The sequence below is a fragment of the Sturnus vulgaris genome, chromosome 3 (assembly GCF_052056855.1).
Source record: "Sturnus vulgaris isolate bStuVul1 chromosome 3, bStuVul1.hap1, whole genome shotgun sequence".
Taxonomy (NCBI): Eukaryota; Metazoa; Chordata; class Aves; order Passeriformes; family Sturnidae; genus Sturnus; species Sturnus vulgaris.
The window spans coordinates 6,537,513-6,562,779 of NC_142245.1; the positions used below are offsets into that span (position 1 = coordinate 6,537,513).

General features: G+C 50.7%; 3 protein-coding genes and 1 long non-coding RNA gene across 7 annotated transcripts in view; 2 read left to right on the forward strand and 2 right to left on the reverse strand.

The window, feature by feature from the left end:
- FBLN7 (fibulin 7) lies at window positions 1-5,012 on the forward strand. The gene is made up of 7 exons (XM_014895153.2): window positions 1-1,278; window positions 1,379-1,549; window positions 1,866-1,991; window positions 2,072-2,209; window positions 2,630-2,767; window positions 3,738-3,876; window positions 3,972-5,012. The coding sequence occupies exons 1-7, from the start codon at window positions 966-968 to the stop codon at window positions 4,342-4,344; spliced, it is 1,398 nt and encodes a 465-aa protein (XP_014750639.2). The 5' UTR covers window positions 1-965; the 3' UTR covers window positions 4,345-5,012.
- LOC106865226 (uncharacterized) lies at window positions 4,329-7,884 on the reverse strand. Its single transcript, XR_015802104.1, has 3 exons — window positions 7,798-7,884; window positions 6,442-6,659; window positions 4,329-4,467 (listed from the first exon to the last, which is right to left on the reverse strand). It is a non-coding gene; the product is annotated as an uncharacterized LOC106865226 (long non-coding RNA).
- Window positions 7,840-21,059, forward strand: ZC3H6 (zinc finger CCCH-type containing 6). Of its 2 annotated transcripts, none has more exons than XM_088160815.1 (12): window positions 7,840-8,079; window positions 11,833-12,013; window positions 12,302-12,427; window positions 12,985-13,240; window positions 13,440-13,579; window positions 13,682-13,798; window positions 14,733-14,844; window positions 15,417-15,526; window positions 15,989-16,242; window positions 16,679-17,181; window positions 17,569-17,811; window positions 18,622-21,059. In XM_088160815.1, the coding sequence occupies exons 1-12, from the start codon at window positions 7,988-7,990 to the stop codon at window positions 20,121-20,123; spliced, it is 3,636 nt and encodes a 1,211-aa protein (XP_088016941.1). In that variant the 5' UTR covers window positions 7,840-7,987; the 3' UTR covers window positions 20,124-21,059. The 2 variants fall into 2 exon arrangements, with proteins under 2 accessions (XP_088016941.1, XP_014750640.2); XM_014895154.2 differs by having other exon boundaries at window positions 13,458-13,579.
- Window positions 20,724-25,267, reverse strand: part of LOC106865144 (uncharacterized) — a 9,106-nt gene continuing 4,562 nt past the window's right edge. For 2 of the 3 annotated variants that reach the window (XM_088160814.1, XM_088160812.1), the window contains 4 exons: window positions 24,865-25,104; window positions 24,431-24,603; window positions 24,053-24,170; window positions 20,724-23,043 (listed from right to left, as the gene is read on the reverse strand). In XM_088160814.1, coding sequence (XP_088016940.1) covers window positions 22,783-23,043; window positions 24,053-24,170; window positions 24,431-24,603; window positions 24,865-25,104 — 792 coding nt within the window. In that variant the 3' untranslated portion in view covers window positions 20,724-22,782. Of the gene's footprint in view, window positions 23,261-24,052; window positions 24,171-24,430; window positions 24,604-24,864; window positions 25,105-25,267 lie in introns of all 3 variants that reach the window. The other variant, XM_088160813.1, reaches the window with a different exon arrangement.

The following is a 25,267-nucleotide window of genomic DNA, read 5'->3' on the forward strand; positions in this document are numbered from 1 at the left end:
AGCCCCGCAGCGCTGCCGGCGCTCCTGCCCCGGCAAACAGGTGGGCAAAGCCCCAACCCGCGCTTAAACGGCGCTTGAGCCACGCTTAAAGCGCGCGCGGCTCCTTTCGGGATCTTTTCGCCCTTGTTACCCCACACCTGAAGCTGCCCCCGAGCGCACCGGAAGCAAAGAGTCCCCGTTTGGGGCTTTTGGGACGGATTTACCAGCTTTGCGAGGGCTCAGCATCCCGCCGGAGCTCGCGCTTGCTGCCGGAGTTAAAGCCAGCCCTAACAAAGAGCTGTTTATTAAAGCCAGCGACGCGCCAGCATCTATTTGCTTTTGCCTCCCTTCCTCTGGGCTCGGGGTATCCCAGAGCTGCCTGCACAGCCCGGCTCATCCCCCGCCCCCGGCAGCCCGGGACCTCCGAAAGTGCTCCCGGGGAAGCAGAGGACACCGAGCGCGTTGCTTGGGCTGCTGTGTTTGTGTTTCCCTCAACCCTCAGCAGCTCTCTGGAAATGGGAATCATTCCACAGTGAAGTTATGGAAAGGGGGGCAGGAATCCCATCGGCCAGGTGGGACAGAGCCCACCAGCTCCGCTCGCTTTCCCGGAATTCCATAGCTCCCAGCCCAGTCCTGTGTACTCTGTCCTCACTGCGCTCCCCGGATTTCTGAGCTCTGGGAATGGCTTTGCTCTTTTTCCTCGGTTTCGAGTCAATTCCGCAGGAATCCCATAATAACGGTGCCCGTCTCCGGCATGAGTCAGCCCCGTGGGAGCGATCGGTTTGCAGGCAGGAGTCCCACCAGCGTTCCTGGCCCCGGCAGAGCTCACAAGACAGCTGTTTTCCTCTTCTTTTGTCATGTGGAAATGGGACAGGGCTGGAGCTCCAGCAGGATGAAACATGAGTTATAGCATCTCTCCCACAAAGCGATCCCAGCCGTGCCTGGAGCACAGGCCTAGGTGGAAAAAAACTCCTGGATCTGGGTAAATGCGGGGGGAAACGCAAAGTCAGGGCGCTCAGGGAACATCGGATGCTGCGGAGCTCCCGCACCAGCCTCCTCCCACGGGCAGCAGGTCGGCTCCCGGGAGGAGCGGCAGCGCAGGGAGGTCCCCATCCCTGTCCCCATCGCTGTTCCCGCAGAGCTGCCTCAGCAGGCAGCAGCTCCTGGCTGCCATCCGGCAGATGCAGCAGCTGCTGAAGGGGCAGGAGACGCGCTTCTCGGAGGGGCTGCGCGCCGTGAGGAGCCGCCTCAGCACCATCCACGCCTCCCTGGCCAAGGCCGCCCCGCAGCCGCCCGCCCGTGAGTCCTCGGCACAGCATTCCAGGGAAAACAGCAGGTAAAGGGTGGCTTGGAAGGACAGGGCCACCTCCAAACTCACCCCCTTTCCATGGTCTCGCAGCCTCCTGTCCTGCCCTCCAAGCCCCTGCGGATGGGAGGATGTTCGGCACCAAATATTTGGTGGATCACGAGGTTCACTTCGTCTGTGATCCAGGATTCCAGCTGCTGGGCTCCAGCACACGGATGTGCCAGGCCAACGGCAGCTGGACAGGGCAGGAGCCCCGCTGCGCAGGTAGGTACTGCTCATCCCCTGCCCTGGAACGGCCTTTGGAAAAGTGCGTTTATTTAAATACGGCGGGGATATTGCGGTGCTCAGAGTGGGGAGGGATCGCAGCTTCCCCGCAAAGGTCCAGGGATGCTGCAGCTCCCACGGCTTTGGGATTTCTCAGTCTTAAGGGAAAGTGGGAATTACAGCTGGAGCAGCTCAGGAGGAGAGATGATGGAAAGCGTCCTGGCTATGAAGTGCCGTAGGGCACCAAAGCATCCCGGTGCATGCAGCATTCCTGAGGCTTGCTTCCCCAAAGGAGACGTGGCTGCTTTTCCCGCAGAGATCAGCGAGTGCTCGAGCAGCCCCTGCCAGAACGGCGGGACGTGCCTGGAGGGGCTCGACCACTTCAAGTGCCTCTGCCCCCCTCAGTGGACCGGGACCACCTGCCAGTACCAGGCTCAGACCGGTGGGTGACCCTTGCTGGGGGATAAATGGGAGTATTTCATCCCCTACCTCATCCCAGCTGCCCATCCCGTTTTCCCGCAGCTCCTCCCGCCTGGAGCGTGACGGATGACCCGGCCTTCAGCCGGCAGCCCCGCTGTGCCCAGATCGCCCAGACCCAGCAGTGCAGCTGCGACCCCGGCTTCCACATGAGCGGCACGGCTCCCGACGGGATCTGCCAGGGTGAGCCGGGATTGCGGGAGGGCTGGCTCGGTGCCTCGGCCGCTCGCAGTGTCACACTGGAAGGGAGCACAGCGGCTCAGAGCTCGCCATCCCAGAGCGCACAGCACTGCGGCTGTGTCCAGTGTCCAGCTGGCTCTGGAGTATCTCCAGTGAGGGAGACCCAAACTCCTTCAGGAGGCTCCAAGCCCTGAATCCATGCATCAATGGATCATGGATGGCCGAGCTCGAACTGGGCGCAGTGTCGCCCTCTGCGGGACGCCGCCGCTCACAGCACCCGAGCTGCGCTGCTGCTCCCGTTCCATGGAATCCGTTGGAATCACTTCCCAACCCACTTCCCCGGCCGCTCCACCAGCCCGCGCTCGCTCCCTGGGTTTTCCCAGGAGGCTGGAGCGAGGTCCCGGTGTATCCCTGTCTCCGCAGACCTCAACGAGTGCGAGGTGTACCAGCAGGAAGGGGGACCCCGGCTCTGCGCCTATGCCTGTGTCAACATTCCCGGCTCCTTCCGCTGCTCCTGCCCCGCCGGGTACGTCCTGCTGGGCGACGGCAAGAGCTGCGAAGGTGAGGGGGCTGGAATACACTTGATCCCAAGTGCTTTGCCATTTCCCCCCACTTTTTTCTCCATTTCCAAGGAAGAGGCTGGTGTAAGAGGGGAGGGGGACGATGGAGCGACGCTTTGCGGGATGGCAGCGGATGGAGGATGTTTGGATTGGCAGGAGCTCCGGCTGGATGCGGAGCTGGATGGGGAAATGAATTGCAGGGTTGTGCTGGGGAAGGGAAAACTCTACCAGAGTGCTTCAAGAGTCCCTAAAAATGAAAATAAAACCCTTTTCTGGAAGCATGGCTGCTCCTCTCCCTCTCCCCTCTCCTCTGCCCTCTCCGGATGATTTTGGGTCGGCACCTCCTTGAAGACGACCCTGCTGTGGCTGTGGGGATGTTCCTGGAGTGGGGAATTCCTGGGAAGAACCAAAAGTAATGTTAAACCCCCAGAATTCCAGGATCAGTTCAGAGGGTGGCAATTCCCAAGGGAATTGGGGTGCAGGTGGAAGGCAGTGGGTGGGAATAGTGGAAGGCCACAACTGCTGAAAGTCTCCTGAAAAACAGGGAATTTATTGTGCCCTGAAGCGTTGATTGCGGCAGTTCGGGGTGAGAAAATCCCTATTTCCCCATTCCTCCCGGATTTTCCCATGTTCCATGGCACCTCACTAATGCTCCCCGCAAATCCTCTGCATTCCATCTCCTGCCAGGTGTCCCATGGGTGTTCAGGGAGTAAAAAAGGATGGTGTTTCCAAACAATCCTGCAGAAAGTTTGGAAAAGCAGCTGCCTTCCTGCTGGGAGAGGGCTGCTCTTAAGGCCCGCTGCCCTGGGGAAAGAGCTCGGGGAAAGGAGGTGGAATTCTGGGATGCTCCCATATTTTTTTTGGATCGCGTTTGACCTGCTCCAAGGTGGTTTTGATAATTTTCTGATGGAGAGGTGAACTCAGTTGGAGGCTCCCAGGCCCTGACCCCGCTTCCCACCCCTGTTTTCCAGATATTGATGAGTGTTCCCTATCCCAGGATAACTGCACGAACGGGAGCACCTGCATCAACACCGGGGGGGGTTTCCAGTGCGTCACCCCACAGTGTCCCCCGGCCGCCGGCAACGTCTCCTACGTCAAAACCTCCCCGTTGTAAGTGCGGGGCACAAAACCCAGGGCACGGCATCCCTGTGGATCCAGCCAGGCGGGGCACGCCGCATTCCCCGTGTCGCTTTTTCCTCTTGCAGCCAGTGCGAGCGCAACCCGTGCCCCATGGAGAGCCGCTCTTGCCACCAGGCCCCCAAAACCATCTCCTTCCACTACCTCCCGCTCCCCTCCAAGCTGCAGACCCCGGCGCCGCTGTTCCGCATGGCCACGGCGGCGGCTCCGGGCCGGCCGGGCCCCGACAGCCTCCGGTTCGGCATCGCGGGCGGCAACAACCGCGGGCACTTCGTGGTGCAGCGCTCGGGCCGGCACACCGGGGAGCTGCTGCTGGTGCAGAGCCTGCCGGGGCCCCGCACCGTCCACGTGGATGTGGACATGGCCGAGTACCTGGACCGGGTGTTCCAGGCCAAGCACCTGTCCAAAATCACTCTCTTTGTCTCGCCCTATGAGTTCTAGGGGGTCGCGCTCCCTGCTGGGGAAAAGTCCAGGTTGGAGCTGCTCTGCCCTCCGTCCCGAAGTTCTTCTTCCCACGGTGGAAAAGCAGCGCCATCCTCATCCCAGCTCCAGAGAGACGATGTCCTACAACAAACAGCAGATGGAAGCCACAGCCCTGATTATTTCCTTTGAATTCCTGTTTTTCCCTTTTCGGAGTGTGTGAGAGGAGGGAGGCTCATGGCCTTTTCCTGCTCTCCTCCCTTGTTGCACCCAGTCCTGCTCCCTAAAAACACACTCCCACTTCCCTCCGGATGCTGAGCAGCCTGTAGGGGATTGAGGTCTGGTGCCTCAATCCCCTGGGACTGATCAGGGCTGGAAAACCCCATGAACATCCACCTGCCTGCCCTCTTTGGCAAGCGGGGGCAAAGGAGGAATTCCAGGGCTATCCCTGCTCCCTAAACATCCCAAATGGGGATCTCCCATGGATCCTCCTCACAGCAGAGCTTCAGCTGCGTGTGGAGGTGGGAATATTCCCTCCTCCATCAGCCAGAGCCTCCATCCTGGCATAGGAATGCCGGGAAGAGCTGGAATTCAGCTTTTCCCAGGGGGATTCACCCTCCTGCTTGTGCATGTTCTGCATGTTCCCTCATCCCGCTGGATTTAGTACAATTAAAGGATGATGTAAAGGATGTCACCGCAGTGATGGATGTGTGGATGGGGGGCGGGGGGAATGGTCACCTGGAGCAGTCCAAGGGGAATTGGGGTCTGGGAGGGCAAGAACCTCTTATCTCTTTTTATTTTAACTGTTTTATTTTTGTTTGGGAGGGGCTGGCTGATAGCAGCGGGCTCATTCCCACCGGAGCATCCCCATCCCTGAGCATTCTCAGCCTGGAGCATCCTTCCCCTCGAGGAATCCTCACCCCTGAGCATCCTTTCCCCTGGGAATCCTCACTCCCTTACACCCTGCTGAGCTGCACCCACTGAAACCATTCCCACTCCTTGTCCTGAGGAAAGACTTCCCAAGATGGATCTGTCTCCTCTGGGGGATCGAGCTCCTGGATTTTTGGGGGGTATGGGAGCTTGGGAAGCGGTTGGATCTCTCCAGCAGAACAAGAAGGGACATTCAGGGCCGCTGTCAGCGGATGGAGGATGTTTGGATTGGCGGGAGCTCTGGCTGGATGCAGAGCCGGGCAGGGAAATGTATCCCAGGGTTGTGCTGGGGGAGGGAAGGGAAAACTCCAGAGCGCTTCCAAAATATCCCTCAAAATTAGGAGAAAATGCTTTTCTAGAAGCATGGCTGCTGCTCCTCTCCTTCTTCTCGCCCTCTCCCATTCTGGACATGCTCCTCCGACAGCCCATCACCCTGTTTTGGGATGATAACACAATCTGGGAGCCGAAAAGCAGGAATCTGGGAGAGGACAAGCTCCTGACAGGGCAGAATAGTTTCCATCTGCTGCTTTCTCCGGCTAACACAGCTGGAGACGGGCGCCTGGACCGCGCTCCCGAGGCTTTTCCTTGCGGCACGATCCCAAACTGACAACATTTTCCCAATTCCCGAGGCCAGGGTGAGCTGGTTTCTCCCTTCCAGCCCTGGAAAAGTTTAAGTTCGGATCTTCGCCTTTCTCAACCTCTGGCTGCCGTTCCAGTTGACTAAAGGAGATCTTTTTTCCCCTTCCCAGAACGGCCGCTCTGGCATCTTTTAGACTTCCCGAGGTTGGAATTTGCAGAGAGAGGCTCTTCCGGTCTTGAAATACAGCTTTCATTTGGGATAATAATATTTGGGAGCTGAAAAAACAGCAGGAATGCTTCCGCCTCCCTTTGGCGGGCACAAGCTGGCCCCAGATGTGCTGTCCCAAAAAATCATCATTTCTCACCCCAAAATATTTAACCAAAAGTTTGGGATTTTTCCTTCTAGTCCAGACTTAGAATCCCCCTTTTTTTTTTTCCTCCCTTGCCTATGGCCTAAGGAGATGATGCCGAGTCCTGCGGGCATCAGCTCCAGGGCTCCACCTGTGCTGATGGGGCCAATTAGCCCTAAGTGTCCCTAATGATGTTCCCCAGCCACCACCACCCCGTCCCTGTAGGAATGCTGTTTTCCAGCCTTTTCCTTGGATTTACCTGATTTCCCTGATGACCTGGACCTTCGGTTTTTTTGTTTGCCTTACTCAGGTGCGTGAGGCCCAAGGGAAATGATTCTTCCCTTCAGGATCTGAGGCTCCTCCCACTGGGGACCCATGCGGGTGTTCCGCCTTGATTTTATAAACTTTATTCGACTGCTAGCGCTGGAAAAAGCCGAGTCGCGTGTCCTGAAAAGCCCCGAGAGGCAGGGAGACAGCCTGGAAAAGGAAAAAATGTAACTTTTCCCGGGAACGTTTGATTAAAGGTCACTGAGGTGACTCCGACGGACGCCTCTTCCCTACGCGCACATTTTTATTACATGGCTGCCTTTGAAACACTTTATCCCGGTTTTTGTCACGCCCTGACCCCGACAGCGACTCCAGGGACCGCTTTTGTCCCGCCCTGGGGACACACACTCTCGGTTTAATTACGAGTGTCGCTAATTAACGACGCACGGGCCGCTTCCCCTCACACACACCCGCCGCCAGGGGGCGCTGCCCGCAGCGCGTGAAGGGGGGGGCGGAGGGGCGGCGGCCGTGACGCAGTGGCGGGAGGGCAGGCCCGTTCGCGCTCCCGGTGCCCGTCCCGGTTCTCTCCGGGCGGAAGCCGCCGCCCTTTTCCCCCTTTTCCCTCCCTATTCCCCCCTTTTCCCCCACCATTCCCGGGGAGACGCCGCCATCACGTGAGGGAGCGCGGGGCACGTGACGCGGCGCGCCGCGAGGCCCCGCCCCCTTCGCGCGCGCACGGCGGCCGCCGCAGCCGAGGGGAAGCGGAGGAGGGCGGGGCCCGCGCGTGACGTCACGGCGGGAGTGACGGGCGCGGCGGAAGGCCAATGAGCGCGCGTTACGGGAAGGCCGCGGCCAATGGCGACGCGCGGGGGGCGGGCCCAGGGCCGCGGCAGAGGAGGAGGAGGAGGAGCGCGGCGGGCGGCGGCGGCGTGAGGGGACGCGGCGACATCGCGGCCCCGGCGGGCGCGGAAGACGCTGTGGCGGCAGCGGCGGCGGCGTGTGCGGGCCGCGGGCGCTGAGCGAGCGTGTGCGGGCAAAGCGCCGGGGGCCGCTGCCGCCGCTGCTGCTGCCGCCGTTCTCCTCCTCCTCCTCCTCCTCCCTCAGCCGCCGCCATTTTGTGCGAGTGCCTCGCGCGGGCGCCATGTTTGTAAGGAAGAATTAGGGCCGCCATCTCCGGCCAGCAGCACCTCCCTCCCCCCGTGTGTGTGTCCTCCCGCTCTCCTGTGCCCCGGGGCTGCCGCTCGAGCCGCCGCCGCCGCCACCGCCTCCCCGCAGCGCCCGCGCGGGGCGGCCGGGCCCGGGCGCTGAGTGCCCGTTAGTGTCTCACTAAGTAACCGTGAGTGCAAACCTTCATCATCTCTCCTCACTGAGGGGCCCGGCCCTCCTCCTCCTCCTCACCGAGCCGCCCCCAGCGCGGCCGTGCGCGCCGCCGCCGCCGCCGCCTCCTCCCGCCGCTCCGCACCGCGGGCAGCGGCGGGGCCCTGCCTTCCTCCACCTCCCTCCTCCTCCTCCTCCTCACCACACCACAGCCAGGCACAATGGCCTTTGAAAGCCTGTTCTCCAAACCCCCAAACCCAGTTCTTGACCTAAACATGCCCGACTCTGACAGGCAACATGCAGGGGACGAAAGGTCGAGTAACATTCTTCTCTCTCTCCGCTTCTCATAATGGTGGTACTTAGTGGGGTGATGCTGGTAATGATGATGCTGATGCTGATGATGATGATGCTCTGTTAATGTGCCTGAGGGGGTTAACGATGTTTTTGGGGGGCAGGTCACCTTCAGGCTGAAGCGGGGTGGTGGTGGTGGGGAATGCAAGGAGGGGAGGGGGGGTGTCACTGCATTAAAAGTGCATTTTTTTTTTTAGCAAGGTTTTAATTTTTCCTTTTGGAATGCATGCGTTTTTACATCTTCATTGATTTATTCTGGCTGGGAAGGGGGGCTGTTTGCCATTCTTTCCATAAATTGCACTTTCCAGGGGGTGTCTGTTGAATGTCACCATTGTTCTCTGTCTCAGGCAGGAAAGGGTGCTCCGAGTTGGGCGGGTTTTTTATTTTTGGCTGTTTTTGTTGATACCACAATCTCTCACTAGAGCCATATTTAACGTCATTTTCTTGCCAGATTCCACCTTACACATTTAACTGGATCTTTTTTATGCAGATTAAGGGCTGACTGACGTTATCTTTGCCACCTCTCAATCCCCATGCGCAGAAACCCAGAGTCCTGTTCCTGGTGAAAGGACCTCTGTTGCTCCCTCCCTCCTTCCCTCCCTCCTTTTCTCTCCTGCAGCTGCTGGAAATTCAAATCCTTTCTCCAGGCAGCCCTGGCCTTCCTAACTAGTTCCAAAAATATTGTGCCAGGGTGGCAGTTAGCAGTGCTTGAGCCTACATCTACCCTGAGCATTCCTGACACAGCTGCAGGAGTTAAAAATGCCCCGGATTTGGGATTCCCAGAGCTTGGCCTCCCCCCACACAGTTCCACAACCCTTTGTGGTACTTCAGAGGACCAGAAAACACTGGGAAAAAAACCCAAACAAACAGACAAAAAAAAAAAAAAATAAGGCTTGTACAGGGTGAATGCAAAACTGTTTCCTCGCTGGAGAAGAAGAGTCCCGAGTTCTGAGTTATAAATTGGGAAGTGGTCCCACAGTGCTCCCGGGATTTAGTGCAAGGGTCAGGGCAGAGCCCAGAGCTGCTGGTGCTTGTTTTGCCCTTTCTGCTTGTCCTTGGGAAATGCTCCCGGGATTTAGTGCAAGGGTCAGGGCAGAGCCCAGAGCTGCTGGTGCTTGTTTTGCCCTTTCTGCTTGTCCTTGGGAAATGCTCCCGGGATTTAGTGCAAGGGTCAGGGCAGAGCCCAGAGCTGCTGGTGCTTGTTTTCCACTTCCTGCTTGTCCTCATGAAGTGATCCCTGAAATGGGCCTGAGGTTTAGTGCAAGTTCAAGGCAGAACCCAGAGCTCCAGGTTCTCGTTTCCCCCTTCCTGCTTGTCCTTGGACAAGGGTGGAAGTTGTGTCATGCCCTGTTTTCCAAGCCGAGTGCACACCAGGAATCCGCTGGGATCTCTGGAGCTGGGGCAGAGCTGTGCCGTGGAGTTCCTGCAGTCAGGCTGTGGCTTTTTCACTCTTCCAGGGACTGAAAATATCTGGAGTTCTCAAATCCTTGAGGACAAGCCCGAGTGACTCTGGGTAGTGCTGGGAGCTGAGGTTTTTCCAGCTTGGAGTTCTCATCCACTCACCAGCCGTTCCCACCAGTGCAACCAGTTGTGACACTGGTAATTGTGAAATAGAGCCTATGAGTGCCACCTAAACAACCTAATTGATTTTAATTTACGAGTGTTGCTCTATAATGTTTTAATTTAGGAGGTGAAGAGCAACCATACACACCACCTGGGAGATCACAACTTGTGGTTTTTTTTTTTTTTATAAAACTTCAGCTCTGTAAAATAAGTTCATTCGTTTCAAGAAAGGCCCAACTCCCAAGTTTTTGTGTTACGTGAGGTGTGCAAATATAGGACCAGTAAAACCAGTTCACTGCAGGGAACACCCATACTGGGAACCTCCCGATTCCCAATCAATTTGTGCAGCAGGAATTGTTACTAGTTAGATCTGAGCTGATCTGTTGAATGATAAAGAAATTATTTAGTAAAAAAAAAAAAAAATTAAAACAACCCTGCCTGGCCACACTTTGAATATTCCAAGTTGGAAGGTTGTTTTAATGCAATTTTCTCAAGACAGGAATGTTTTTAATTCTTTAACTAGTTTTAGTTAATTCCTGTTTTTGACATTATTTTGGTGATGAAGGGTCTGAGCCTTCCAGCACAGGTGTCCTGGAAGGATTTTTTTGAAGATTTCTTGGTTCTGTGTGGGCAAATCCATGGCAGAGTAAGGAAGAAGTTGGAGGCAAGTTTATTTACACACAAATCAATGCCAGATTTCCCAGAAAATAGCTTGGGATTCATTTACTTTCACTTTTTACTGCTCCCAGCTACCCTCTGCTTTTATTTGATTTTTCCAGTGGAAATTCTCTGTTATTTGGAGTTATTTTCCTTATTAATTTCTTAAGCAGCACCTTAGCATCAAAATTTGGGGAATTTTAGTCCTCAGGGAATTTTAAGCTGAAGTAAAATTGTTTTAAAATGAAATGATGGGGAATGAAAATTTAAGGACTTCAATAATGTTTGAGGGCAAAGATACCCAGAATATTTCAGAAAATGCGTCCAGGGTTTGGATCTTGGACTTAAGGAGCTTCTGGAGTAAATCTTCTTTGGGCATAAGGAATTCTATTTTTAAAGATGACCTGAAATAAGATCAAGGAAGGGGAGCTAAAATCCAGGTTCGAAGGTTAGAAATGAAGTTAAAATTCCAGAATTGTTTGGGGTTTTTTTTTGTTGGTTTTTTTTTTTTTTTTTCTTTTTTTTTATTCTTCCCAAATATCTGTGGAAATGCCCAGGGATTTCATCAGGTTGCTTTTTCCTGGAAGATCATTTGGCTTCTGTGCCTTTCTGATCCATTTGGGAGATGCTCTAGGAATCCAGTCAGACAATGGGAATGTTTTCTGGGATTGTTTCCACATATCCATCGAGCTCCAAATATCTGGAGCTTGGGAGGGAACTCGTGACAGGGAGGTTCTGCTCTCCCTTCCTGGTGCACAGCTCTAGTTTGGGATTTAAATGGGAATAAAAGCAGCTAAACCAGAAGAGAATTCCTGCCTTGGCACTTCCTTGAAAAATAACTTATTTTCCAAGAAATGGTATTTTTGATCATTATCTTTTCAATCCATGTTTATCCAGTTGTTGGGTTTTTCCTTCTTCCTTTTTTTTTTTTTCCTTCCTCCTCTTTTTTTTTACATTCTTGAAGCTCAGTCCTTGGAAAGTGCTTGGATATTGTGGAAAGAATGCAGGGATTAGAGGACTTTTGTAATCTCCCCTCTGCCATGCAATCCAAGGGATTGTATCACTGAGATTGCTTTACCTGGAAAGTTATGCCAGTCCTGTGTGCATCCCAAAACTGGAAATCCCTGAGTGTAATTCCCAGAGGAACATGGGAACAACTTTGTTCCCAAGGAGCATTTTCAGGAGGTATTTTATCGAAGAGGATGTTTTAATTGATCCTTGAGGGAATAAGTTTAATTGATAATATCAAAACATAATTGGATTTTTGGGATAGCTGCAGGTGTTTCAGGGATATTAATGTTCCAGTTTTATTTCATTAATGTAATTCCAAGAAATTCCAGATCACATAGCAATTGTGTCTTCTCCCTGGCATATCCATTTATCCCAAAAATCACAGCTTGAGGTTGCTTTGGATTTCTTAACTCTTTTTTTCCAGTGACAGGTGAGCTGGATAATAACATGGAATTTTATTGTCTACCTGGTTTCCCTCTTCCAGGGAAGATGGAGAGCTGGAAGATGGAGAAATAGACGATGCAGCCTATGAGGATGTGAAGGAGCACAGCTCAAAAGGGGAGGACAAACAGAAAAACGAGAAAGGCCACCGGAAATCCCGGAAGAAACGCAAAAAAGAGAAGGAAAAGAAAAAATCCAAAAGGAGAAGACGGGACAAGCATAAGGTTAGGAAAAAACACCAACGTTTTGGAAGTGCTGATTTGATTCATGGGTGCCCAGGACAAGGATCCAGGGAGTTGGTGAAGGAATTAAAATGGTTTTATTACCATTAAGACTTAAACTGGTCTTATATGTCCAAAGTTAAATCCCGGTCTTGGAAGCTGAACCCAGAGGGATTTGAGAGTTTTTAGGATAAGATCACAATGTAAATTTATTACTTTTGTGCTCGTTACATTTATGGAAAGAAGATGATTCCCTCCAAATTCCCAGCTTTTTTTTGTTCTGTTTTCCAGCATAACTCCCCTTCCAGCGATGACAGTTCTGACTACAGCCACGACTCCGACATGGAGCGCACGGAAAGGCCCCACAAAAAAAGCAGCAGCTCTTCCTACAGGGATTATGATTCCTCCTTCAGTCAGGTAGGAAGTTTGAAATTCCATTCCTCACGTCTTTGTTGAGGTGACATTTCCAAAAATACAAATATAAACAGTGTGGGTTTGGAAGTTTGGCTCCATCCTAGTGCCTGTTCTCCTGGATTTCTGGAAGTTCCTCCAGTTCCTATCTCCCTGAGGAGATTCCCACATGTAAAGCAGGATGTGTGGTAGAAAATAAGCCTGATACCAGTTTTTCCTCCATCAAGCAACAGGAATTAAGGAATCTTAATTATTAAGGAATCTTTTTATTGCCTGCACTGGATTTAGGCTGGACTCAAAGGAGAGAACTCTTGAAAAGTCACTTTTCCATATCTAAAGTTGATTCTGCTTTTTGGGAGCTCAGTTGTCTTGGCTTTTCTCAGCTGGTGAATTAAAATTATTAATTTTTCCCGAATAACTGATTTTTCCCTATTTTATTGATGCTTTTTTGGGGCAAATCTGGTAATGATAAAACAGCCCCAGAAGTGGATTTTTAGAGCAGTTTGGAGGGGTGGGGTTTGGAAATACAGAATTGCTTCCTAATGCAAACCCTTTCCTTACAGCATGGACACGTGTCAGGGAATTACATGAGTTCCCAGAAAATGCAGCATAAAAAAAATGTCAAAAGTAAGGAATATGACAACTACAGTCATTACAGTGATGAAAACTTTGGCAATTACAATGAGGAGGAGAAGGATGAGGATTTTGCTGACCAGCTCAAACAGTACAGACAAGCTAAAGAGACTTCCAGTGGGGATTTGGGACCTCCCTTCCCGAAGGAACCAGTGAAGAAACAGGGCATGAAAGGGATCCAGAAAGGTAAGGGAAGTTTTGGTGGCATTTTGGGATGGAGCCCTGGGTGAGGGAAGCTGCCAGGGATGATTTTCCTGGCATCTGCTGGCTGGTCAGAAATAACATTTCCAACAGCAGATAGGGAGGGATTTAATTTACTCCATTTATCTCTCTTTGATGCCACGAGAGAACCATTTCTCCTTAATTTCTGTGACCCTTTTAAGAGGTTTTCCCTGTTTTCCAGGCATTTCCCAACGAGGGAACAACTACAGTGTTGGAAGAGGGCGTGGGATGCAAAAGAAACTGAAGCGCAAAGATCGCGGGAGGGGCAGAGGCGGCAATAAAGGATCCGATGGCTTCCATGAGGTACCTGCAATTCCACTCCTTACTCCCAATGTCTGCATCACCAGTGCTCCAAAAAGCTGATAAAATGTGGATTCCCTTTTTTTTTTTTTTTTTTTTCCCCAGGATGGCAAGCCAGTGAAGAAATGGGTTAATATGAGCCAGGAGTTCATCAACCAGCACACGGTGGAGCACAAGGGCAAGCAGATCTGTAAATATTTCCTTGAAGGGAGGTGCATTAAGGTAAATTGAATTATTTTTTAAAATAAATTTTGAGCCAACTTGGGTATTGAAAATTCAGTATTTTGATTTCTGGTGTGCTGAGGATTTCTAGATGGAATTATTTGTTTTATTTTATCCTTCTGTTACACATTTTGAATTAAATTCCAGTAAAAAAAAATTACATTTTTATTAATAAACTCAATAAAAACATCCTAAACTTACCTTGAGAATGATAATACAGTAATGACATCATATGTCACAAGTCTGGAATCTCTAAATAGGCAACAACTCCTGAATATATGAAATTATTTCCTGCTCATTTGAGAACTTTAAAGGACTTACTTTAAAAAGTGGGATTGTTAGAGGACACAACCACTGAATGCTTCTCACTTTTATTTGGTTCCTTGGGATTTAGCAGTGGAATTTTCTGTTTCTTACCCAAATGGTAGAAATAAAAGTGCAAATGATTGGAAATGTTTTGTTTTTTGCTGCCTTTAAACACCTTTTGCTCAGATGACTATTTGCTGCCACCTTCAGTTCTAGAAGGGACTGAGAGAGCACTTGGTGTCTTTTTTCAGGAAAATAAATCCTAAAAAAACACCCAAATCCCCATCCAGCAAAATTATCCCAAAGAGTAACAGAATATATGAAAGTAATTCAGTAAAATATTATTTCAGTGCCTTTTAAATGCAAATTCCCAGGTAGAGGCAGAGAACAGGGGTTGTTTTCTGTCACCATTCCATCTAATCCTTTGAATTCCAATCCAGGAATTTTCTCTATGTCCAGACTCCCTATTTACAGTTTTTATTGCTTATAATGAAATTTAATGTTGGTAAAGTTGAGAAATTTAAATTCAGCTGAGGAGGATGTTCTTTTTGCTACGGAATTAAATTACTCATCATTTCAGATGGATAATGGTTTTTCCTTGGTTTTTTTTTTCTCAATTTACTCACAGGGAGAACAGTGTAAGTTTGATCACGATGCAGAGATTGAGAAGAAAAAGGAAATCTGTAAGTTTTACATCCAGGGTTACTGCACCAAAGGAGAGAACTGCATTTATTTGCACAATATCCTTTTAAAGTACTTCTAAATTCACCTGAAATGTTAATTTCTGTTATTTTATTTCTATTTATTTTGATAGAAACGATTTCTAAAGGTGACTGTTAAGAGGCTCTACCACCTACTGTGTGGATTAATTACAAGATTCCTTTTCTCAAATACTTCAGAGGAAAAAATAAATACAAAATTACTGATTTCTAACATTTTCGAAAATAAAATCCCTGGAATTTTAGATACATTTATCCCCACTTTTAAACTCCTCGTCTGTTCCTCTTTGTCATCATTTTGGCATTTGCCTCTGGAATTGAGAACTTTCCCTTTTGAATCACAATTGGAAAATTAAATCCAGAGGATTTAAATCCGAATTAAAAATTAAATCCGAAATTTAAATTAGAAGGATTTAAAAATGACAGAAATGTCATTTTTAGGAGAACTTTAAATGGAAGTAAGAGATAAGTTGGTTATTAGCTTCCAAAATTCCTACCATAAAGATGAATTCCTGATGAAGAATTGAGAGATAGCTGCCAGCTGGATTTTGTAACCTTCCCAAACTGTTAAGAATCCTTAATTCTTTCCTCACATGAATTCCCCTGCAAGTTCTACCACACAGGAGCAAAGTGTTATCAAGGAGATAAATGCAAATTCTCTCATGCTCCCCTGACTGCAGAAACCAAGGAGCTGTTGGATAAGGTGAGTGATCCAGATACTGGGAATGTTGGCATTGCTGCACTTGGAGTGGGGAAGGGGAAGTTCCACGTGCTCTGGGAAATCCTGAGCTCTGTTTTGTTGGGATATTCCCTCTCCAGTCATTGCCCACCAGGCCTTAAAAGAAAAGGGGTCTGAATCCAACACTAAAACATGAGGAATCTTGGAATAATTCCTTCCACTCCTGTTTGAAGGAAGTGGATTTGTGAGAAGTTGTTCCTTCCTGAAATAGAGAAGTGTTTTCCTGGCTGAGATTTGGTGTCCTGGAAAACAGCTCCCAAAAATGGGTTTAGAATTCCTTTGAGTTGGACATCAATATCCAGCAGGATTGCAGCAGATAACAGGAAAGTTGTCTATTTAAATATAGAAATAATATTTCAATAAAAGGCACAAGGCTCAGTTGAACTGGAAAACTGATGGAATGTTTTCCACATGTCTTTGTTGCAGGTTTTGAATAATGAGGAGGAGCCCCAGAATGAAGATGAGAAGGAGCTGGAGGAGCTGCGGAAGCGGGGCATCGTTCCTCTGCCCAAACCCCCGCCGGGCGTCGGGCTCCTGCCAACCCCCCCGGAGCAATATCCCTTCTCCGAGTCCGACATGGAAAATTACCAGGATCCTTCCGGAGATTATAAGAAAATCCCATCTCTTTTTGAAATCGTCGTGAAGCCCACTGTGGATTTGGCACACAAAATTGGGAAGAAGTAGGTGTTGGGATTCTGGGGAGAACTCTCTGGATATTGATCGTTTAATCTTTAATTGTTCCTATCAGGATTCTGAGCTAAGTTAAGGATATGCCAGATAGTTGATACCAGGATTATTTGTTGTTTTCCATAGAAAGGAACTTAGGCCTGACTCTTGGTTTGACATCTCCATCTCTGGGTGGAGCAGTTCATTCCCTGCTCCAGTCTTTCTGTAGTTGGCTTTGTCTTGGGCAAAACTGATGGAGATGAGCAAATATTGGGAAAAAAGTGGTTTTCGCCAAGTTAAGGAAGGTGGAATGGGTGGAGCTGGAAAATAATGCTCCTTTGGGAATTTTATCCAACGTCAGGTCAAGTAAGAGTGGGAAGGGGCGGAGAGAGCCAGCTGTTGGTGTTTGTAGGTCCAAAATTTGATTCCTTGATTTTCTTCCGCTTCCAGGCCACCGACCTTCTACAACAGCGCGTCACCGCCGCGGCCGCCGTTCCAGGGCAACGACCCACATTCCCAGCACATGTACAATCCAGGCTCCAGTCCAGGGCCGGGTCCTGGCATGTCCCAAGGACACAACGGTCCCCCCATGCACCCCGGTTCTCCCGGGCACCATCCCTGTGGAGGCCCCCAAGGGCCGGGAATGCCGCAGAGCCCCCCCATGCAGGGCGTTCCCCCGGGATACATGGGCCCGCAGAACCAGACTGGAATGGCCATGCAGGGCCAGCAGGGTGGGCCACCCCTCACCCCACCGGGCATGGGAGGATCCTACAATTCCCCCGGAGTGCAGGGACACATGGTGAACATGCCAAGGGACAATCACTGTCCCCCGGGGCCACAGTACCAGCAGATGCCCGGGGACTACGAGCCCATGCAGAACCCGGCTGACTTCTATGACAACTATTATTCCCACCAAGCTGTACACAACTTCCAGCCAGCCAATAATTCCGGAGGTAAGGACGTTTGCTGGATGAATTTTGGATAGAACCTGCCTGGAATGTCTTCAGTGTTCTGGCTGTCTCAGCCGGTGGTGTTCACTTATGTTGTTAAGTCATGTTATGCTTTAGGTTGAAATGGGATATTGGGAATCCTTCCCAGTGAGGGTGGGGAGGTCCTGGCAGCGTTTTCCCAGAGAAGCTATGGCTGCCCTATCCCTGGAAGTGTTCCAGGCCAGCTTGGATGTGGCTTGGAACAGCCTGGGATAGGGGAAGGTGTCCCTGCCATGGCCTGGAACTGGATGTCCTTCAAGCTCCCTTCCAGCCCAGCCCATTGCACGATGCCATGTTTATAGCTGTCAACATCTCTCTAGGATAACTGCTAACTGGAGCTTTGTCCTGCAGATGGAGCGTGGCACGGAGAATTCACGGATCACCAGGCTCACCTCATGGCTCCGGAGTCGCACCCGGGCGGGAGCGAGTCGGACTGCATGGGTGGTGGCCACATGGGCCACAACCAGGGCATCAACGTGCCCGATTTCCTGCCCGCCATGCAGAAGGCCCTGTATGTGAGGCTCAGCCAGAAGCACCAGCGGGATGGAGACTCTGCCAGCAGCCAGGGCCAGAGGGCCATGAGCAAAGATGAAGGTGAGCAGGATTCCGTTGGAATTCTCATCATACTTAGTGGCCCCTTGGCCAGCAAACCGGTTGACATTGATTCGTGTCGTGTCACAGTTACTGGGAGTGTCCAAGCAGCAGCTCAGTATTTTCAGCTCTTCTTCCCAGCTTCTTCTAGGATCTTAGTTTAGGCTCAGTAACTTTTTGATCTAGCTGCACTTTGGTTGATAATTCCTTTTGAAAATCCCTTGTTGGTCCAGAAGGGTTGTTTCTTGCTGCCAGAACTGGAAGTTTATCATCGATCCTTGTTTCTTCAGTTGCACCTCTTGATTTATTTCCTCTAGAGCAGCATTTTTCCTTCTCTGATATCCTTTAAAAAGAAATACTGTAATTTCTTCCCTTCCTGAATCTCAACCTCTCCCGCAAACTTTGGGATTTGGATTAAGTAAGGCAGCAAATTTGTAATTTACCTGGATAAATGACCACTGCAAGGGACCATTTTACTATTCCTTCTCCCATCAAGACTCAGATTTTAGATATGTTTTTTTTTACTAGTGCCTGTAAGGATTGTTTCAAGCAGTTGATGTTGATGAATATGCAGACACTCCCAAGCATTCTATCTCCACTACCTCATTTTTTTTTTTTGCTATGGTATTTCTTTGATTAAATGGATTTTGGTCGTTTGAGGTTGTGATTTTTATGACACAGGGAGTGATTTAATATCTTTTCAGATCTTTTCAGTTTGACTTTACTGAGAAGTTTTGCATTAGGGAGGGTTGGATTCTCTAAGGATTATTTGCTGGAATCATCTAAATTTTGTGGCATTTCTTTGATTTTTAGATGACAATGTCAACTGGTATTCCAGTAGTGAGGAGGAAGAGGGGAGCAGTGTTAAATCAATCCTCAAAACCTTAAAGAAACAAAGCGAAAACTTTAGGAATCGGCAGCAACATTCCACGGAGCAGCACATGCTCGGGATGCCTACGGATCCGAGGCTGGCCAAAGACAAAGGTGTGGGGCCTCAGGCTGCTGACCCGAGGCTCCGGGGCTCTCCCAGGCCCAATCCCAGGAAACCTTCGGAGTCGGCGTCCCTGGATCCCCGGCTGGCCCGCGATCCGCGGATGCACAAGGTCAGCGAGGGCGGCCATCCCGGCTCCTCCCTGGCCGGGGCCAAGCTGGATTTGCACCACGCCCACGCCGGAGTGAAGGTCAAGCAGAAAGGGCTGGATGATGACGAGGAGGACTCGGAGAGGGAGCTCAGGGAACGAGCTTTCCTCATTCCCATGGAACCTCTGCCGGGCGTCACGTTACGGGATCCCCGCTCCCAGCTGCGCCAGTTCAGCCACATCAAGATGGATGTGACCCTGATGAAACCCAACTTTGCCAAGCACATCGTGTGGGCCCCCGAGGACTTGCTCCCAATCCCTCTGCCCAAACCCGACCCTGTCTCTTCCATCAATTTACCCCTCCCTCCGCTCATTGCCGACCAGAGACTGAATAAGCTGCGGAATCTGAAGAACGATCCGCACCCCAACGCCATGCCGGCCGATCCCCGGCTCGCCGCCAAGGCCAAAAACAGCCTGGCGGGCCGGGGTGGCTACTTGGATCCATCCACAGATTCCCATGCCAGTAGCTCCAGCAAACTGGGGGATCCTCGCTTGCAGAAGAACGTCGATCCCAGACTCCACAGACTGTCGAGCGCCGACGCTCACCACGGAGTCGGGAAGGATTCCCACCCTCCCAAGTTTGACCCCCGCCTCGCCAGAGCTGCTGCCAGCTCATCCCAGCCTTCGGAAGCCGCGGCTCCGAAATCCGAGCCCGACGCTTTGCCTCCGTACGCGCCCAAATTATCGTCCAGCGGCGTCAGGCTGGGAGCTCCCGGCTCCATCCTGAGCGGGATCAGTTTGTACGATCCCAGGGATCACAGCTCGTCCTCGGACACGGCTCCGGCCGCTTCGGGAGAGAACGGAGAGAACCAGAAAAAAAGTATTTTGAAAAATTCCAGTAAAAACGAGCCGGGCCTCACAGAAGACGCGTCCCAGCAGAAGGCTGCCTCCAACACGGAGAAACCCACGGAAGGATCGGCGGAAGCTGCCTCAGACAAGGCAAACAACAGCAGTAAATCTCAGGCTAAACACTCCAGCGCTGCTCCTGCCGTCCATAACCTGCCAATCCAGGCTCTGTCGGGATTGATCCGGCCGCAGTACAGCGACCCCAGGCAGGTGAGGCAGCCCGGACAGGTAACGCAGGCCCCGGAGAGCGATCCCAACGGGGAGTCGGATGATAAATCCCTAAAAGATGTTTTCAAGACTTTCGATCCAACCGCTTCCCCCTTTTGTTAGCAGATGGCTTTGGAGTCTTTTTACCGTTGTGGGTATTGCAGTTCTCTGCTGTTTTGTACCTGGGTTACCTCTTTTGGCTTTATTTATTTTTAAATTATAATTCCCACCACTTTTCAGCTGCTAATCTCCGAACCACACGCAGTTCTCCAGTACGCTCGAGTGTTTGCAAAGCTGTGGTATTTTCTAGAGAAATCCTTTTTCTTTCCAATTTCAGGGAGACTAATAATTGACCTGTAGAAAGGAAACCAATCCCCCCCGGATCATGTTAGAGCTGAGAAAAGCACTTTCATTGTAAATAAGTCATGGAAAATTCCCAGAGCTGTATATGTGTGAGCTGCCTCTTTCCCAAGCACCACTTAGATCCGATTGCCACATTTGTATAGATCCAAGCAATATTATGTACATGAATTCCCAGGAGTGATGCCGTTCCAGGACTGCCAAACCCCCGAACTGATGGAAAAACCCCACGGAAACGAATTCAAAGGACAGCGTCGCTCCTCCTTTTCCAATGAGTTGATGTAAGACACGGACAGTTTTTATTCCTGCAGTCAATATTAGTGTAAAAGAGACTATATCACATATTGAGGATGAAAAATGTCATATCTTTTAAAAGTATTTTATTCTATGCTGTACATAGAAGAAATTGTGAAGTACATAACTAGCAAAAGTAACTGTTCAAAGTGGAGAAAACTACACTGTCTAATATGAAAAAAAAAGAAAAAAAAAAAAAAAAGGTTTTTATTTAATTTTTTTCCACGCCTACACGATTGGGATTTAGTGCTCCGAGTTCCATTGTGGTGTTCATGTATTTCAATGTATTTTTGTATTCAGCTGCTTAATTTGTATTGCTTTTTTTGTATGGCTGTAACTGCAGTACTTGTATTCATGGTGTCTCGACGACATTTTTAACAAAACAATTAAAAAGGGTACAGTTAATTCCTGGTGACGACTCCGTGTGCATACGGCGGCAGCTGGCATGAGGGGCACTACAGCTGCCCTTTTTGGGATGGTTTGTGGGGTTTTAACATTACCTGGTACCTGATCCTGAGGTCTCACGGAGAAGAGTTTCCATTTTCCACCGTGGAACATCCTGCATGTCTTGAATTGCCCGAGTTTTGCATGGGAGAGCATGGGAGTTGTCCTGCAGACCCCTTGTCCTGCCTTTGGGGCTGCTTTTTCTCCAGAGGAAATGCAGTCATTCCCAACCAGCTGCCTTCCCAATAAAAATGTGCTGGCTGCTCATTCACCTGCTTCCCACCCCTTTGGAATGTTCCTCTGCTTTAAGTCTCTTCCTTGGTGGACCTTTCCCTCTTGTTTTTCCCCTGGGCCAAGCGATGGTCATGGACCTTTTCCTCTTTGTTTTCCACTGGGACAGCAGAGTGTTCTTCCCAAATCCTGAGGTTTTGCCTTGCATGGGTGAGCTGAGGGAAGCCAGTGATCCCTTCATGGCAGAGGAGGCATCTCCAAAGGCAAACGTGGTTCCAGTTTGCCTTCCTGATTTGCCAGAGCATGAATTCCATTCATTTTATGATTTTTTGTTTGTGTAGGAAATGTAGAGAATAGACATGGAAGTGGGCTGTTATTTGGGAGAAATCCATTAGCCCTTTATTAGTAATCAGTTATTTCTTCATCCGCTCACTGGTGTGGCTGGGCAAGGTTTTACTCAAAAAACCAAGCCAGCAGGGAAAAACAGTGTGGAAATGGGACATGGATACAAAAGCCAGCGAGTCCTCAGCCTCTTGTCTCCGTGTGTAATTCCTTCCTGGAATCCTTCCTTCCTTCCCTTCCTCTCCTCCATGCACCCATGCTTTATCCATTGCAGATAGCTTCCCAGAGTCTCCAGTGTGCCTGCTGCTGCCTTTCCATGGAATGTGGAGGAGATGTCCTTGCCACCACGCAAGTAATGGAATTCCTGGTCTGGAGAAGGTGGTTGGGATGCAGTTGGGACACCAGGGTGGGCTGGAATGGGCTGCATCCACCATGGAGCCAGTTGTGATCTGCTGTGCTGTTGGATTGTGTATCCCACAGGGGAAGCTCCTTTCCACCTCTCCTGCAGAATTCCAGCACAGAGCACCGTTTCCAACTCGTGATCCTGAGGTTGGGAAGGATGGATGTGCAGAGCCGGGATACAGGAGCAGCAGTGTCACCAGTCTGGGATACTCTGGATGCTGTGAGGTAGGTGACCTTGGGGATTGAATGTTTACTCTGGATAGGAGAGAATCCTGGGGCTGAGTGGGATTTTGGGAAGAAATCTGCAGGCTCAGGGGCAGCAGGTGAGACAAAATGCTCCCCACTGCTGTATCCCTGGATGTGTGAAGGAGGAAAGGTTGAAAGACAGCAGAAAGCCTGAGCATTTCTGGATCACAGAATCCTGGAATAGTTTGGGTGGGAAGGGACCTTAAATTAATCTCATTCCACCCCCTGCCATGGGCAGGGACACCTCCAACACTTCCCATTGGATCAGGATTCTCCAAAGCCCTGTCCATCCCATCTCACCACCTGAGGGGTAAAACACTCACCAGAACATTCCTGGCCTCCCCATGAAGCCTGTTCCAAGATTTTCCTGCCATGATGAACAACTCCAGCAGGAATCTTTCACACTGCAAAGTTTTCCTCCTCTGCTTCCAACACCATCAGGACAAGGAGCCTCTCTCTGGACTTACAGGTGTCTGTCCATAACTGTAGGTCCTTTCCTAGGAATGGGATGCTTTGGGATGTTCCTGCTCCGAGGGGGTTGCTCTTGCACCAGAGACATCAGGGTGGGCTCAGCTTTTGCCCCTCGAGTTTTCCGGAGCCCTAATTCATCCCGGTCGGAATTCAAAGCTTCCTTGGCTCTGTGCTGTGTCAGGTTTTTCCTCCACTGCTGGCAGAAAGCAGCAACTTCTTCTTCTTCAGGGTCTGCTGAGGGCTGTCCCAAACCCTGTTGGACAAAGGAATTGCTTTAATATATCCCTCTGCATCCTAAATTGTGGAAAAGTCTGGATGTGCTGATGTGTGTGTGATCCACGTGGCATCGCTACCTCTTAATGCTTTAAAATGCTTCAAAAGCTTCTTAGAGGAGAGGAAAGGAGGGCAGTTTGTTGATAAGCAGGGAATTTTCCAAAGGGAAATTTCCAGGTCATAAAGGACTTGGGGCTCTAGAAAGTAAAAATTAATTAATTAACTAATTAATCCAGGCTGGCAGCAGCACAGTGAAAAATGGGCAAATAGAGGAAGTTTAAAGTTTAATTAAGCACAGGAGGAGCTTTGTCACCCTTGGGGCTGATTGTTCAGCAAAGGGGATTCTAAAAAAAAATCTGTGTTTCCTTAAAAAAGAGATGCTGATCCCAGGAAAAGCAGTAGGATTATAGAGGGGATTCAGCCTCAGGGACAGGCTAGTGGTGTTTGCACTTGTTTTCCTGTTGTTTCCAGGAAAAATCTGCCCCCACAGACTTTGCAGTCAGATCAGGTGGCTGTTGATGGCAGCTGCATGGGAAGCTCTTGAGAATTTGGCTTTTGGGAATGAAGAGGATAGCATGGACTAATTCCAAATGAAGGTGCTCTACGATCCAAAAATTAAGTGGGGAATGGACCAGGAAAAGGTGACTTTAAGGACAGTAAGTGCTTGGGATGATGCAGGGTGGGCTTTGGACACAAGACAGAAAGGCACAAAGTATTCTGGGAGGAATATTTGCTCCAGCTGCAGTCCCACAGCAGCCAGATCCCAGCTCCCATAGAAAGCCCTGGATGAGAATCTCCCACAGCGTGGAATTGCTGCCATCAGCCTTCACTGTTAGGGAGAAACCCTTCCCTGTGAGGATGAGGAGGCCCTGGCACGGAGAAGCTGTGGCTGTCCCATCCCTGGAACTGCTCCAAGCCAGGTTGGAGGGGGACTTGGAGCAACCCTTCCCACCCAGATAATTCCAGGATTGGTTCCATGATGGACTCACTTTGACACACGCCGCCTCGGCCGCCCTCAGGACGTGCTGGACCGCTTGGATGAGGTTCTGCACGTTGCTCAGCAGCAGCTCAGAGGAGGCCTTGCTCTCCCCAGTCACTGCTTTCACCCTTCAAAGACATCCCAAAGGATTTTATTGGAAGGACATTGGACATCCTGACAGTGTTGTTATCCCAAACCCAGCCTGTGTCCCCTGCGCCATCGGAGCAGGGAAACCCACGGAGGGGAGGGAGGCCTCCAAATTGTTCCTCAACTCTTGGATAATACCCACCTCCCCCGGGACCTCTGGGGACCACCACCCACATCCCTTGGAGAAGGGATCCCTCTTGGATGGCCTCGGGAGAGGTGATCCCAGCTGCTGGCAGCTCACCTGGCCACGATGCCGAGCTGGCTGCTGATGGATTGGGTGTGCTCAGTGGCACGGAGCAGCTCCATAGAGCATCTCTGGTCCAGGCAGTGCTTGGCAAGGATGTTCCCAAACTTAGCAACCACCTGCCCATCAGAAACCATTTTCCTGGCACAGGCAACAAACTGTTCCTTGCTCTGCAATGGGATAAAAATCAATGGGATTGGGGAGAGGAGAAAAAAAGGCTTTTCCTGTAAAACAGGGAGGGTCCAGGAGGCTCAGATACATCCTGAGGAAAGGACAGGATGCCAAGCTCACATCCAACCAGGAGGAAGGAATTTGGAGTATTTTGCATAAATAGAGCTGGTGCCACTCTCCCAAGAGCTGGGTGACACAGGGATTTGGGATGGAGCTGCCATGATCCTAAGGGAAAATGGGAGGGATGAAACGCTGCCTACCGCAATGGGGCCTTTCCTCCGCAGGAACTGAGCCATGTGCAGCATCCTAGTGGCCATGTCCTGGGTCACCTGGGACACCTTGCTGGGGCCACCCTGCCACTTGTCACAGTTTCCTCTCTCCTGCTTTGCAGGGGAGATGCAGGAAGGATCCTGGCGCTGTTGAGACAGTAATGGAGCAGATCCCAAGCTTGGAATATGTGGATGCAGCGATGCCGAGTGGTCTCCTGCAGCTGGGTGTTTCTGAAGGAGATTTTGGTGAGTAAAGTTGGTGGGAGAGCTGCCCACCCCCTGCTGGGTCCACTCCACCTTCCCACTAGCCCTTTTCCCTAAAGCCAAAGCCCTTGGAGCCATCTCCAAATGGAAGTAGGATGTCCTGCAAGCTGACAGTTTGCAATTAATTCCC

Excerpts from the sequence above, each read along its gene's own strand:
- FBLN7 (XM_014895153.2), top strand. The coding sequence starts at position 966 with ATGCGGGGGGAAACGCAAAGTCAGGGCGCTCAGGGAACATCGGATGCT. Across the intron at positions 1,550-1,865 it reads GCAGGAGCCCCGCTGCGCAG|AGATCAGCGAGTGCTCGAGC; the intron begins GTAGGTACTGCT and ends CTTTTCCCGCAG. Across the intron at positions 2,768-3,737 it reads CGACGGCAAGAGCTGCGAAG|ATATTGATGAGTGTTCCCTA; the intron begins GTGAGGGGGCTG and ends CCTGTTTTCCAG.
- ZC3H6 (XM_088160815.1), top strand. The coding sequence starts at position 7,988 with ATGGCCTTTGAAAGCCTGTTCTCCAAACCCCCAAACCCAGTTCTTGAC. Across the intron at positions 15,527-15,988 it reads CCAAGGAGCTGTTGGATAAG|GTTTTGAATAATGAGGAGGA; the intron begins GTGAGTGATCCA and ends TCTTTGTTGCAG. Across the intron at positions 17,812-18,621 it reads GGCCATGAGCAAAGATGAAG|ATGACAATGTCAACTGGTAT; the intron begins GTGAGCAGGATT and ends TTTGATTTTTAG.